The sequence below is a fragment of the Ranitomeya variabilis genome, chromosome 2 (genome assembly GCF_051348905.1).
Source record: "Ranitomeya variabilis isolate aRanVar5 chromosome 2, aRanVar5.hap1, whole genome shotgun sequence".
Taxonomy (NCBI): domain Eukaryota; kingdom Metazoa; phylum Chordata; class Amphibia; order Anura; family Dendrobatidae; genus Ranitomeya; species Ranitomeya variabilis.
In genome coordinates this window covers 734,003,644-734,020,056 of record NC_135233.1, presented here as the reverse complement: position 1 = coordinate 734,020,056, position 16,413 = coordinate 734,003,644, and the positions used below count along the sequence as shown (strand labels likewise).

Genomic DNA, 16,413 nt, shown 5'->3' with positions numbered 1-16,413 from the left:
CTTTATTTTTCTTGTTGTTGTAATTTCAATGTTGAGAAGCTTAGCTTCACTGCCCACACACCAATTGTTTATGCAAGAAAACTGGTGTAAGGCTGGTTTCACACTTGCGTTTTTGTCTGCAGCGTTTTTTTGCACAAAAAACGCATGCGTTTTTTTCCCTATATTTAACATTGAAAACGCATGCGTTTTTTTGTACGCGTTTGGTCGCGTTTGTAAACGCATGCGTTTTTTTTCTGCATGCGTTCATTTTCAAAAATGCAACCTGTAGCATTTTCTTGCACGTTTTTTTGCCGCAAAATCACGTATTTCAGTGCCACGTATTTCAGTGCCACGTATTTCAGTGCCACGTATTTAAGTGCCATGTATTTCAGTGCCACGTATTTCACTGCCACGATATTTCAGTGCCACGTATTTAAGTGCCACGTCTTTCAGTGCCACGATATTTCAGTGCCACGTATTTAAGTGCCACGTACTGTAAATACTATAACTACGTGGTTATACGTGGCACTGAAATATCGTGGCACGTAAATACGTGGCACTTAAATGCGTGGCACTGAAATACGTGGCACTGAAATATCGTGGCATTTACGTGAAATACGTGGCACTTAAATACGTGGCACTTAAATACGTGGCACTTAAATACGTGGCACTTAAATACGTGGCACTTAAATACGTGGCACTTAAATACGTGGCACTTAAATACGTGGCACTTATATACGTGGCACTTAAATACATGGCACTTAAATACGTGGCCACTGAAATATCGTGGCACTTATATACGTATATACGTATATAAACGTATTTCAGTGCCACGCATTTCAGGTTAGGGTTAGAGTTAGGGTTAGGGGTAGGGTTAGGGTTAGGGTTTTTTGTTTTTTTCTTGTTTTCTTGTGTTTTTCTATAAAAACGCATGCGTCTAAAAAACGCATGCATTTTACCGCGTTTACATGCGTTTTTTCACACATGCGTTTTTTAAAAAACGCATGCAGATAAAAACGCAAGTGTGAAACCAGCCTAAAACACTTTGAAAATAGCACATTTTGTGCATAACCTTTGGCGTTTTTAGTTCGAGGCTTTTCTTTAGTTCTGCTGTTTATACACACAAAGCTCTGATTTGCACACACATGCTGCATTCACACACATGCTACATGCACACATGCAGCTCTGCTACATCTACATACGCACACGCACTGTGTATATACTAATATATTTTGAACTTTCTTCCAAGCATGTGACATGATCTAAAGGTACTTTTGTTAGCCAGGACATGTACCTTAAAAGCATCTTTAGGGACATTCTAATACTGGTTGTTTTCTCTCATTCTTTCCAACGATAAGACTGATTAGTGTGAGGCAGGAAGAGAGAGGACTGCAACGCTGCACAGTTCTCTCTGTGATCATGGAAGATGCTGTGTTAGCATTAACAAATAATAATCTTTATTTTTATATAGCGCTAACTTATTCCGCAGCACTTTACAGTTTGCACACATTATCATCGCTGTCCCTGATGGGGCTCACAATCTAAATACCCTATCAGTATGTCTTTGGAATGTGGGAGGAGACCGGGTACCAGAGGAAACCCACGCAAACACGGGGAGAACATACAAACTCCTTTGTACAAACTGGATTTGAACCCAAGACTCCAGTGCTGCAAGGCTGCAGTGCTAACCACTGTAGCATTCCACTCAATTATAGAAAGCTGTTTCCAGAATATAAAATGCATACTTTTTTAGTAAGATTATTTTTTGCTAAAAAGTACATATTCTGTTCCAAGAAATATGGTATGTACTGTAAATAATAGTGAGGAGCGAATATACTCGTTACTCGAGATTTCCCGAGCACGCTCAGGTGTCCTCCCGAGTATATTTTTTTGTGCTCGGAGATTTCGTTTTCCTCACCTCAACTGAATGCTTTACATCTCTTAGCCAGCTTGATTACATGTGGGGATTCCCTAGCAACCAGGCAACCCCCACTAAAAAATACTCGGAGGTCACCTGAGCGTGCTCGGAAAATCTCGAGTAATGAGTATATTCGCTCATCACTAGTAAATAAATGTTTTCATAGAAGAATTTGTATCTATATCTCGCTTTATAATCTTACTACATTGTTTGCTTTGATACTGAATTGCTCATGTTTCTTGCAGGTGTACTCTTAGAGGTCTTAAAGAATGAAAATGCACATGCCAACAGTGAGGCTTTCCTGTATTGTTTAGGGACAATCAAGTTCCTGTCTGGGAATAAAGTGCTACTCAATGAATTACTCAAAAAACAGGCAGTGGAAATACTAATAGAGTTAATGAAGCAGATCATCCAACTCAACACCACCTCACAAAGTACTTCTTCTGACATGAGCCATCTGATTGTTCAGGTCTGTTTCTCATAACATTATATAACTTTATTGCTAATCTTGACAATATCCTTCTATTTATTTATTTTACTCACTTATATAGCGCCATTAATTCCAGAGCGCTTTACAGACATTATTGGCACTGTCCCCAATGGGGCTCTCAATCTAAATTCTCTATCAGAATGTCTTAGGAATGTGGGAGGAAACCAGAGAACCCAGAGGAAACCCACACAAACATGATGAGTATTTTCCTAATTTCAGAAAAAAGGGTTGTGTACTATCAACATGTATTGCCGTATGCAAAATTTAAATGATGGGGCTTTAATCAAATACTACTTGGAGCACTATATTGGGCCTAGTTTTTGACACACCTTTCTTTCTTTGGTGTTTTTTTTCATTTTCTGAGACATGTACCAGCTCATCAAACTGTATGTCTTTTGTTATCTATTTTCATTGTGGTTTGCACCACAAACAAATACATTATGATATTGTTATGGCTGAAAGCGCCAAAAAAATTGTTACAGAAAATGAAGCATGTCTCCCAGAAAGTTATTGCAATTACACATGTTTTGTTATACACTTGTTTATTTCCTTTGTGTATATTGGAGCGACACAAAAAACAGAGGAAAAAAAGGCAATTTGGGCATAAGTTCACACAAAACCCCCAAAATGGGCAGTACAAAATTGTTGGCACCCTCAACTTAATATTTGGTTGCACACCCTTTGGAAAAAATAACTGCAATTAATCGCTTCCTATAACCATCAACAAGCTTTTCACACCTCTCAACTGGAATTTTGGACCACTCTCCTTTTGCAAACTGATCCAGGTCTCTCATATTTGAAGGTGTCTACTCCCAACAACATTTTTTATATCTCTCCACAGATGTTCAATGTGATTTAGATCCAGACTCATTGCTGACCACTTCAGAATGCTCCAGCACTTTGTTTCCATCCATTTCTGGGTGCTTCTTGAAGTATGTTTGGGGTGATTGTCCTGCTGGAAGACCCATGACCTAGGACGCAAACCCAACTTTTTTTTTACACTGGGCACTACATTGCGACCCAAAATTTTCAGATTTCTTGCCTTGCACATAGTCAAAGCACCCAGTGCCAGAGGCAGCAAAGAAAACCCAAAGCATCTTTGAACCTCCACCATGTTTGACTGTAGGTACTGTGTTCTTTTGTTTGTAGGCCTGGTTCCAATTTCATTGAACAGTAGAATGAAGTGCTTTACCAAAAAGCTCTTCCTTGGTCTCATCTATTCACAAGATGCTTTTCCAGAAGGATTTTGGCTTGCTAGCGTACATTTTGGTAAACTGCAGTCTAGCTTTATGTCTTTAAGTCAGTAGTGGGGTCCTACTGGGTCTTTTGCCATACCATTTAATTTCATTCAAATGTCGACGGATAGCTTGCGTTGACACTGATGCACCTGAGCCTGCACGACAGCTTGAATTTCTTTGTAACTTGATTAATCGAGTTGCTTATAAACCATCCTGTGTTGCAACCTTTCATCAATTTATTTCTGCCGTCCATGTCCAGGGAGATTGAGTGCAGTGCCATGGGTTGTAAACTTTTTAGTTATGTTGCGCACCGTTGATAAAGGATCATCAAGATCTCTGGAGATGGACTTCAGATTGCTATTTTTCAACAATTTTGGTTCCGAAGTCCTCAGATAGTTTGCTTCTCTTTCTGTTCTCCATGCTTAGTGTGGCACACAATGCAAAGATTGAGTCAACTTTTCCTCTTTATCTGATTTAACGTGTAATTTTCATATTGTCCACACCCGTTGCTTGTCCCAGGTTAGTTTACATGAGCATCATGTTTCAAACAAAGTTGTTTACCCACAATTTTGGAAAGGTGTTGTCAAACAGTTTGGAAACAGTTTTGTCTAGCCCATTTTGGGGGTTTTGTGTGAAATTTTGTCCAATTTGCCTTTTTTACCCTCTCTGGTTTTTTTTGTGGTGTTTAAGAATTTGTGTATAACAAAACGTGTGTAATTGCAATAAATATCTGACCGAAATGCTTCATTTTCTGGAACAATTTCAGGGGTGCCAATATTTTCGTCCATGGCTATATTTGCCAATGTACCAACCAAACAAAAACATTATGATATTTGCACAAATTGCATTTAAAGTCAGTGTTACTGTCCTAAAAGGCATATTTTGTTTTACCCTCACTTAGCTAACCGCAACACTAAGGAATCTTGCAGATCTCTCCCAGTCGCGACCAAAGTTTCTTGCAACTAATGCGTTAGCAGAGTTATGCATTTTATTGGAGGCTTATAACGATGATAAAGATATATGCACCAATGTTTCACGAATACTAAGGTATGTACCGATATAGTTCTCAGGATTATAATATACACAGACAATGCCTGTTAGCGCCAATTATGAGATTTTGCAGAGGTAGATGAACCAGGGATCTCTTGTCTTTAGTTTGACCAATTCAAGACTGGGCCATTTAACCTCATTCCTGACCAGACACATTTTGTTTTGTTTTTTTTCGTACATGCAGTTTAAGGAGCTGTAAATCTCCTTCAGATATTCAAGTCATTTTTGTGGGTTTTTTTTATAATGATAAATGGAGCTTCATTTTTATGTCACTGTCTTATTCTCTTTTTTGTTCTTTTTTTTGTTTTGTTTCTTTGCTAATATCTGGCGAAATCAGTGAGAAAAGGGAAATAACTCTGTTTTTTTTCTACTTTTTAAATTTTTTTTCTCGTGACCACAAAGAACCACTAAAATAAATTTTAAAAATTGTTTGTAACAGCCATTTAGATTTACATTGGCAGTTTTATTTATTTTTTAACTGCTATTTTCTTTATTTTTTTCAGTCAGTCATTTTATTTTATTTTTATTTTACACATTGTACCTCCCCATAAGGTTATAAAAGACCTTTGGGGGGCATTTCTCCTATAACTCAGCAACTCCTGCTCTGTCCCAATACACCGCGATCACATGACTGCTGTATATGGAGGACGAAAGGCCAACATCAATTTAGAGAACGGAAAGGCACAGATAGTAATAAACCATTTTTGCCTCTTCTATGGGGACTCAAGCTGTGTGTGACTGCCGGATCCGTACTCTCACACCTACACGATCGCATGCTGCTCTATATGCGGTGACGTTTTAGGATGTCATAGCAGAATAGGATCCGGACCGCCCAAATGTTTAAAATTTTATGGTAATCAGTTAAAAAATGCTTAATATTTACTCCAGCATTTGATAGAATACATAATTTAAAGATCTGGCCAGGGACCATAAGAAGAGACAAGATTAGTCTGACACCGCCCTAGCCAGCTTCTCCCAGCACCATTTTAGGTGATTGACAGATCTCTCCTTATGTGCACCCATAGCAGAGTCAATCAACGAGAGCCACACGGGGAGAAGGTAGCCAGATCTTTAAAGTATGTTTTCTATGAAACACTGGCACATACAAAAAAACAAACCACTAATGTTTTTGTGTTTTTGCTGTTTTTTTTTTTCCAAGCAAACTTTCGCTCTACCATGATTGCTGCATGGCTTTGGCAGATTGCTCCAACTGTTATTCCATATTCCTGTCCATTCTAAACAGACATCCAAGTAAACAGGTTTGTTAGTTTTCATCTATATAAATAAGAGGCATCGTGATTACTCGCTAATCCCGCCCCCTGCACAGTAGCTCCACCTCCCACCACATCACCACACACAATCCCGCCCCCACCACATCACCACACACAATCCTGCCCCCACCACATCACAACACACAATCCCGCCCCCACCACATCACCACACACAATCCCGCCCCCCACCCCATTACCACACATAATCCCGCCCCCCACCCCGTTACCACACATAATCCCGCCCCCCACCACATTACTACACATAATCCCGCCCCCCACCGCATCACACATAATCCTGCCCCCCACCGCATTACCACACATAATCCCGCCCCCCCACCGCATCACCACACATAATCCCGCCCCCCCACCACATTACCACACATAATCCCGACTCCCACCACATTACCACACACAATCCCGCCCCCCCACCACATCACCACACATAATCCCGCCCCCACCACATCACCACACATAATCCTGCCCCATTACCACAAATAATCCCGCCCCCCCACCCCATTACCACACATAATCCCGCCCCCCCACCCCATTACCACACAATCCCGCCCCCCCACCCCATTACCACACATAATCCCGCCCCCCCACCCCATTACCACACATAATCCCGCCCCCCCACCACATTACCACACATAATCCCGCCCCCCCACCCCATTACCACACATAATCCCGCCCCCCCACCACATTACCACACATAATCCCGCCCCCCCACCAATTTATGTTTCGTTATGAAATTTGTTTAGATGCTGGAATGAATAAAAAACGCACATCTTACTGAATCCAGTTTGTTTTTGATTTTACACTGTGAATAAAATGTATTATTAGTATTATTTAGATTTTTAATGATTATTATTGTTATTAACTTCATTTTAAGTTAATTTACCACCTGTGTAAGCGCTATTGAATGTTGTCATTATTTACTTTAGTTTAATCACCAGCAGCGTTAATTAGATAGCAGTGAGCGTGCCGAGCGTTAGCTGGCTGGAAACAGCTAGTTATAAATATACAGTATATAGTGGGTAAACATTGGCAAATATTCATCTGAGAAGGGGAGCCCAGCAGGCAATTCAGAATGTTACTGTAACACTTAAGGTGCCGTTACACTAAGCAACTTACCAGCGATCGCGACCAGCGACGTGATCGCTGGTAAGTTGCTGTGTGGTCGCTGGGGAGCTGTCACACAGACAGCTCTCTCCAGCGACCAAGCGACTTCGGCATCGCTGAAACTGTCTTCAGCGATGCCGAAGTCCCCATGTAAAAAAAAAAAAAACACTACATACGCACCTTCTGTCGTCCTTCATGTCCCTCGGCGCTTGCCGCACTGACTGTGTCTCAGCGCCGGCCGGCCGTAACAGCGGTGCCCAGCGGTGAACCGCTGTTACTGCAGGTTCACCGCTGGGCTCTGCTTTACGGCCGGACGGCGCTGAGACAGTCAGTACGGCAAGCTCCAGGGGACGTGACGGACAACAGACGGTGAGTATGTAGTGGTTTTTTTTTTACTTTTACCATGGTATCCATGGTAAATATCGGGTTACTAAGCGCGGCCCTGCGCTTAGTAACCCGATGTTTACCATGGATACCAGTGAAGACATCGCTGGATCGGCGTCACACACGGCGATCCAGCGGTGTCAGCGGGAGAGTTGCGACGAAAGAAAGTTCGTCCACTCTCCCTGCAACCAGCGATATCCCAGCAGGATCCAGATCGCTGCTGCGTGCCAAACATAGCGATATCGCTATGCAGGACGCTGCAACGTCACGGATCGCTGGCGATATCGCTGCAACCTCGCCTAGTGTGACGGTACCTTTAGTGCAGTCAACGGGTGCCCCTCCATGACCACTGTGGCCAGTTATAGGCTGCAGTGTTCACAAGACTGATACACTGTATGTTATCACTTCCAGTACTGATCAGTCCTGGATGAGAAAGCAGCAGATCTCTCTGATAAGATATATTACAAAGTTGCTTATTTTTATGTGTACTAATGATTTGTGGAATAAAAATGTAAATGACTGTTACGCTTTAAACTTTCAGGAGCATAGCTCTGTGTATACGGCACCAGATGGAGCCATATTACATACAGACCCTTCATAATACATCAGAAAATCTGTTTACCGCTGCAAAGTCTTCATTGGGTTAGTTTTAATTCCCACTAGGATTCCACACCCAGCCACTGAGCGTCCCAGCAACAACAGCATTAAGGAAAGCATGGAAAAAAGTGTGTCTGCCAATATTTAATACAAGCAAGATGGAATATTCCTCTGGGAAAGACCATTTTTCTTTAGCGCAGGAGACAGCACAAACAATTCCTAGAAATCTGAGTATTGCTGGCAGTGTGAGTGCTATTCAGGCAGTGTAACGTGCTTTATTCCCGTTCCAGTCAAGGTCATATTGGCCAATTGTCTATACATGCACTTCTTCCAAGCAGGGTTTGGTTTGTACTTAATTGCAAATAGCAAGGTTCCTTCTATGAGGAGACGCCTGTAACTATTGCAATAGATATTTGTCATTTCAGTCTTTTGTATTTCACTGTTGTAGAAATACATGGACTGCTGTTGACATTTAGTCAGTTTTTGCATGTTCATGTGTAAGAATATGGACATACTTCTCACTTTTTTCTTTGAAGAAATAAGTTTACTGTTATGTGGTATAATGTGAAATGTAATATATAATGTTATGCGATGTGATATAATGTGAATTGTGATGTGCTTTGGTAATGTGTGTAGTTTGACCATAGGGAAATTTAGAGTTAATGTTTGGGACTGGCCCAGAGCGAGAAGGGAAGAGTTACAGGGAAAGTAACAATTTCCTGTTGGAGAGTCAGATAGGGCCTGGAGTACTTAATGAGTAGACTGAAAGGTTGAAGGTGAGCAGTGCTGCACTCTGGGGTGACCCTAAGTGAGAGGAGACCAAAGAAAAGGGATAGCGAGACCCGGACCATAATTGACTGAGACAGAGTGACCTTCCGGAAATGGATCCTAGGAAAGGATGCCTAGCCACAAGACTCCTAGCTTAGAATGCTTGAAGATAACGGGCCTAAACAGGACGAAGTATGTGGGACAAGCAAAGTGTCCTGGGCGTGAGTTCCAGAGTGTCAGAATTACCAGTCATACTGGCACCTGAAAGGGAAGAGGGGACGTGGAACCGCATAACAAGTAGATGACACACTGGACTGGAGAGTTAAGTGGAGAAGTAGTGAGAAACAGTGGCCATAGAGGACACCAGGCTACAACAGAAGGAAACTGTGGAACATGCTTTGAGTTGTAAAGGAAACGTTCATAAGACTGTGTACCCACTATCCCTTGTATATAACCCTTCTCTAGTTGCCGATAATTAAAGAGTTTATTTTTGAATGGTGGTCTCCCTCACTGAACTGTGAGACATCTGGTCCTGGCAAACCAGCAACATCGATTACATGCAGCTTGCACGGGTGTAAGGCCCTCACAGCACAAATCCGCACGCCCATCCAGGGCCACCACTTTCATATAACATGTCGGGACCCCACAGACAAGTGCCTCATTCGCGTCTACCGCCCTGCACCACGTTAAACATGGACCTCAGTTATCCTAATTTGTTTGGGTTTTTTTTACGTGCGTGTGTGTTGCATTGGTCATTATTCAGGTCAGGAAGAAGCAGCAAACATGGCATTCCTGAATAATGAGCAATGTGTGTTCTTTCATGTGCATTTGCTTTTTTATTCTTTACAAAAGATAACATTTTATTTGTTTTGTAACATTTCCCTATAGACTGACTTGAACCTTTTGCTCTATATATCCTATACTAGTAATATGGCTGCTTGTTGTTGTTTTGATAAAATCACTGTTTTATAAGCAGGAGATTATCACTAGAGGACTGGTAAACCTGCTTCCATGTAGTCCTCCATATTCATGAGCTCTGTGTGGCAGCTTTCTGCCTATGCACAGTGTGCACAGAAAAGCCACCAGGGTTATATGGAGCTCAGCATTCAGAGAACTGCTAGATCTGCAGCAGATTAAAACGTGATTTTACCTAAGCAAGCGGCCCAATAAATGAAACATCGCTGGAATCCGGGTCTCTGCACCTACACCCTGCTGTTCTCAGGTTACATAGCAAAAAGCTGCTGACTGAAATACATATTTGATTCTGAAGTCTAGACAAAACCATGGTTGGATTTTAGCATCAAGCAGAATGTATATGAATGGAAAATGGCATTTAGTAACTCAAATGCCTACTACATAGTTTCCAACTCGGCCACTAGAATGCCAGGATCTCCTGCAACCCGTGCTTCCATATAGTATTGCCTATATTAAAATGTACACAGTGCTCTCACTAGTCAGGAATAATTCTTATGTTCCACTATGTTGCACTCAATGGTATTAACCCAAATAAATAAGCACCGTGATCATCCATTTACTTGGCCCTAAAAAAAGATGATTCTGCCTCTACTATAATGCAGCGTTCATATAGTTGGTGGCAATGGGCAACGTGGAAGTCAAAAACAAGGGATTAAAAAATTGTGGGGAAAATCTTATGAGGTTGGGAAAGTGTTCACGCTTCTTTGCTCCCCGAGCAATGCAGAAATGCACTTTAGAATCATGCACAAGGCAAACCTGTGCTTTCCATCTGGCTTGTACCGATGCCACAGGGCATTATAAGAGCACGTCCTAAATGCAAACACAAAGTATTTTCCTCTACCAGAAGACGTCCAGCTCCGCTAGGGAGTACTTCCGGCCAGAGACCACCACCAATAACTGCTTTTCAGAAGGGGGGTGCCGAGTGTTGGACCCTGGCCGATCAAACATTAAGGACCTATCCCAAAGATAGGTAATCAATGAAAAATCATTGGTCAACCTCTCTCAAAAACCACACAACTAGTCATGTTCTGTGCTGTTTCCTAGGTTTCTGCCTCCAGGACTATGGAAAGGGATTATAGAGTGCTGAAGGCAGAAACTGAAGAGACATCGCAGACTATGGCTTAAGAAAATGATCTAGAAAACATTTATTGTACTGTCGTTGTTTTGTGTAGCTGCAGTCACACATTAATTTTTAGAGGGTGTTTTTATATACTTTTATTTAATGGGTTAAAGAAAGATGCTAGACTTGTTTTGAAACTTTAATTTTCAGAGTAAAATTTTACTGGGCGTGTTGGAACTTGTGGTTGAAGAGCATGTGTTATTCATTTATGGCATGGGAGGCCAAGAATATATGCACTTTTTTTTGTTATAACTTAAAAGGATTGAGGACCACTGTAGCTCCAACAGTGCAGGTCTGTATCTGACACACAGAGGGGGTTCCCGTCAGATTTTTTTTGTCATGAGGGTTAGGTTTGCATTTTTAAGACAGGTTTACCTCTGCATGTTATCAGGGCTGTTTACAGTTAGAAAAAAACAAAGCTGTTGAAAGCTGTTAGGAATAAAAGCACAAATAACATCATCGTACTACTCAGTCAATAAACGTTTGGAACAGAACACTAAAAATAAATTAATCTAGGGTCAGATAATGCTGTGAAATCTATAATTTTGGTATACATGTGCTTTCAGTAGTATAGATGTCTATTTTGTGTTACATTTAACCATTTTCCTTTGTAGTACTGCTTAAAGTAGTACTCCCATGAAAGTTCTTATCCTCTTAATATCATCATATTATATACCACTGTATACTTACAATTGCTCATTTTATCCTTCAACCCAGTACATTTTTCTCTTTTCTCTGCTCTATGTGGAAACAGGAAGTTTTGCTTACATAAATCATTCCCTTCTTCAACTCCTAACCCAACTGCTCTCTTCCTCCCCCTTGCTGGGGGCCTTTACAGTGACTTATGACTTGTACATGGAAGATTAACCTCCTGTTTCTACATAGAGCTTAGAATAATTCGGCTAGTCAGTTGTGAAGGAAACACGTGACGTCACTACACAGGCACAGTTCTCCGGTGCCTCCTTTGTCTCTCAGGCCAATAAGGGAACTGCACCTAGAGCAAATGGCCTCCAGGGAGACTGCCCTTTTACCCACGCTGGGTATTCTAAGATTTGCAATCAGAATAAAAGGATCAGCCCAAAATTAATTTATGGTTTAATTGCCTTAAGGGTGCACTAGGTATTTACAAGAAATATACAGTAAAAATATACCAAGAGTTACAGTCAGAGTAAAATATAACAATAATAGTACAAGGCTTAGAGGTATAAAGCTGGAGGTCAATTTACCAGGTTGAAGGTCGCTTGTGGAGGCCGGGGAGCTCTGTGTTCCACAGGTACAAGACTTCTAGTTGCCGGGCAGCCCCCAGAAAGCATGTGCTTGCTCCCCTCTGGCTGGCATGCCCTGTTCCTTATTTCATCATCATCTTCTCATGTTGTGTGTCCACTCTCCATGTGTTCTCAGCTCTTAAAGGGAACCTGTCACCCCCCTCCCCCCGGCGTTTGTAACTAAAAGAGCCACCTTGTGCAGCACTAATGCTGCCTTTGGACAAGGTGGCTCTATTAGTTATGCTCCTTGCACGCGCTGAAATAAACACTTATAAAATGTGCCCCCTCATACCGTGAAATCGCCAGGGAGGCAGTACTTTCCCCCTAATGAGACGCAGCACAGCCATCATTCATACCCCCTTGGCGCCGTGCGCCGGCTCCTCAGCGTTGTTTGAATCTGTCCCTTAGCCTGCGCTGTTATGTGATCCCTTGGGCATGCGCAGTTAGCGCTGCCCATCTTCTGACATCATTTGATGTCAGGCTGCCTGCGCCTGTACTGCCGCTCTGCCCGAGATCGCGCCCCGCAGTGTCTTCTGATTTATTCATACTGCAGGGCTGGGATTCATGGGCATGCGCAGTGCATATCTTCGCCTCTCACTCATCTCCCTCCGCCTTCTTCAGACTGTGCAGCTTCACGGCCGTGGCATGTGATTAGGGATCAGCTGACACCGCACAGTCTGAAGAAGGTGGAGGGAGATGAACTGTAGGTTTATTATTAACATGTTTGAGTCCACTGATTCCTTTTTCAGGACAACCAGACATAAACGAAAACAGGAATACATGGTTAAAATACAAAAAGAATTCAAAACAGGGCGCCAAGTGTGGAGGGAAGGGTATTTTGGCTATTTAGCTGTATATGTGGTTTTATTTTCATTCTGAAATATGCAAATAGCCTCTTCAGATCCCATTTACCTCTTGGATCCCATTCAGAAACAGTCACTCATTTATAATTGTACATTCTCCTTAGGACCTTCTGGTGCGCATAGTTTTCACACTCGGGAATCTAACCGCTAAGAGTGATACGGCTCGTAAACATTTTTATGAAGTGGAAGGAAGCATTAAAACGCTCTTACGTTTACTGCACACTTACTGTGACCTTGATAAAAAGACACAAAGTGCTATGTCTTTTGCAAATGAAAAACCCAAGGGCCAAAAGCAGCCAACAGAAGTAGAAGATATCTTAATTAAAATAGTAAGTCTTCTCGCTAACCTATCTGTCCATCCAAAAGTTGGCGAAGACTTGGCAGCTGACCAACATTGTGTGTTACGTTTAATGCACATCTTAGGTAAGTGCTGTTTCTTATTTTAGTCACATAAATAATTACAAATGTGACAGATTTCTTGTATTTTTGCTCTTGATTTCACATTTGATCACCTAAAATAGATGTCTGGTTAGGGCTTTTAGAGAAATGTGGCCATAACGTTAGACTAAAGTTGCTGAAAATTGGACACGTTGAACTATAACAAATATTAAATCAAGTGTAGTTTAAAAAACAATTGCCAAAACTATGAAATGCTGTCATCGTCATGAAAAATGTCAAATAAAGGTGGCCATAAGCATTGACTAGAAGTTGGTTGATGATTCAACAACCATTGAGTGAACAATCATCTGGTGAACTCATTTTGTCAATACAGCCATATGCATTTCAATACATATTAGACTTTACATTCCTTCAAGCTGACCACACATATTCAGTGACACAATATGAAAACACCTCTGGTGACAATCTAATTTCCTGGATAAAAGTAAAGGATTGGTCATTTCAATTAACAAGCTTGATCTTCTCATGTTGGGAAAGGATAGTAGCAGGTCTCTCTGGTAATTTATCTGGCCACTGAAAGGATTATTCTTAAAGGGAACGGTCACCCCCAAAATCGAAGGTGAGCTAAGGCCACAGGCATCAGGGGCTTATCTAGAGCATTCTGTAATGCTGTAGATAAGCCCCCAATGTAACCTGAAAGATGAGAAAAAGAGGTTAGATTATACTCACCTGGGCAGGCTGTCCGATCCAATGGGTGTCGCGGTCCGGTCCGGGGTCCCCCATCTTCTTACGATGACGTCCTCTTCTTGTATTCACGCTGCGGCTCCGGCGCAGGCGTACTTTGTCTGCCCTGTTGAGGGCAGAGCAAAGTACTGCAGTGCGCAGGCACCAGGCCTCTCTGACCTTTCATAGTACGTGTGCTCCGGAGCCGTAGCGTGAAGACAAGAAGAGGACGTCATCGTAAGAAGATGGGAGGCCCCGGACTGGACCGCGACACCCATTGGATCAGACAACAGCGGGACCGCCCCTGGGTGAGTATAATCTAACCTCTTTTTCTCATCTTTCAGGATACATCGGTGGCTTATCTACAGCATTACAGAATGCTGTAGATAAGCCCCTGATGCCGGTGGCCTTAGCGCACCTTCGATTTTGGGGGTGACCGGTTCCCTTTAAGATAGTAAGGTATCCTCCATCCATAACTAAAGTTGCACTTACTGAAAGATTATCGTTAGCATAATCATGATTGATCGTTTCATGATAATGGTTCAAAACTCTTGTTCATCTGGTGAAATGAATATTTTGTGCAGCACAAATGATCATCAGTCTTGGCTGTGCATCATCATGTGTAAACAGGACTCATAGCATTGATGACAATGACAGGCTATGCACACTGAATGATCTACAATAGATACAGTTGAAACCAAAAGTCTACATACACTATATAAAAAGATACATATGCATGTTTTTCTTAATATCTGACATGAAATCAGAATAAACCTTTCCCGTTTTAGGTCAATTAGGATTATCATAATCCTTATATATTATTTCTAAACACTCTTTTTCGGTGATTACTTTGTATCGCCGTTCATACTGCACCCACACACACAACTGATACACCATTTGAAAGGTAAACTTGCTCCCTTCAGCAAGAAAATAGCCAAATAAACCACACATAAGCGATGTGATCACAAAATACAGTTTAAACATTAATTTTCATAAAAATGCAGTAAGGAAAAATGACCTGCAGGTGACACCACACTACCCCAAAGCACACTACCACAAAGCTGTTTACAGAAATCACAAACAAATCCAAACAGATTGCACACTTCACTGCAGGTGAGGCACATATGCAAACACATCTGGAAACATGCACTGCTTAGTCTATTGGAAACATGCACTGCCTATTGTGCATTTCGAGCGCAGACCTATCATTGTTTGGAATTACATTGCAGGATGACTAGGAAGAGGTGTATTAAAAGCAGGCCTCGAGGCAGGCCAACAAGAACGAGACGTCCCAGACCTCTACAGACACCATCTCAGAGAAGCTACAACCTCATGAACAAAGGCAACAAAGACTTGAAAACCATAGACAGGCTCAACAGAAGCACAGACAACAGATAGCGAATCATCGTAGAACACTACTGCAAGAGCACTGTATTGATTTAGTTCCACTTGATTACTTCCTGCGCGACAACAAGACATCTGTGCAAGGAGGTGCCAACATTCACTTCCAAAGACATACTGTTGTGCTCGCTTATTAGTTTCAGACAATGAAGTTAAAACCCACAGTGTTGGGAGTATGGATGAAGTATGTCCACATTGTTCAGCAAAGCTCTATTTAGGTGAAGTCGGTCGTGATCAATCTGCTTCCATCTGTTGCCACAAGGGAAAGGTTCAATTACATGCCATTACTGTTTGTAAAGAACTTCAGACACTTATTGAAAAGAATGATCACGTAGCTCAAAACTATTTGCAAAATATACAGCAATTTAATAATGCTTTGGCTTTTAAATCAGTTGATGCAAACTCTGTCAATATTCCTGGCAGGCGGCCATATTGTTTTAAAATACATGGCCAGGTTTATCACATGATGGGAAGTTTACAACCATCTGAAGGTGTTAACCCAACTTAAGCAGGCTTTTTCATTCTCGATTTTGAGGCTGTGTTGCAGCATCGTATTAACAATCCAGCCAATAGAAAATGTCGACAAGATTTAATACATAAATTCCAAACAATGCTAACAAACCATAACCCTTATGCACAAATGTTCAAGTATATCAAAGATGTCTCACACGATGCTTAGTTGCAATTACAATTTACTACTACTAATGCATTCCATTCCAGGCAGAACTAATGAACCTACAGTAAGTGAAGTGGCAGCTGTGTTTCTTAGTCATGACTGTGCACCACCAAGCAAATTAGATTTTTCTATCTACTCAAAATCAAATGGGCAACTTCATAAAATCTCTTACTTGAA

General features: G+C 41.6%; 1 protein-coding gene across 4 annotated transcripts in view; it reads left to right on the top strand.

The window, feature by feature from the left end:
* The window catches only part of ARMC2 (armadillo repeat containing 2), a 193,542-nt gene that overhangs the window by 149,053 nt on the left and 28,076 nt on the right, over window positions 1-16,413 (top strand). For all 4 annotated transcript variants that reach the window (XM_077289590.1, XM_077289591.1, XM_077289589.1 and 1 more), the window contains exons 10-13: window positions 2,143-2,366; window positions 4,527-4,672; window positions 5,835-5,934; window positions 13,142-13,460. In XM_077289590.1, the coding sequence (XP_077145705.1) occupies window positions 2,143-2,366; window positions 4,527-4,672; window positions 5,835-5,934; window positions 13,142-13,460 (789 nt within the window). The remainder of the gene's footprint in view (window positions 1-2,142; window positions 2,367-4,526; window positions 4,673-5,834; window positions 5,935-13,141; window positions 13,461-16,413) is intronic.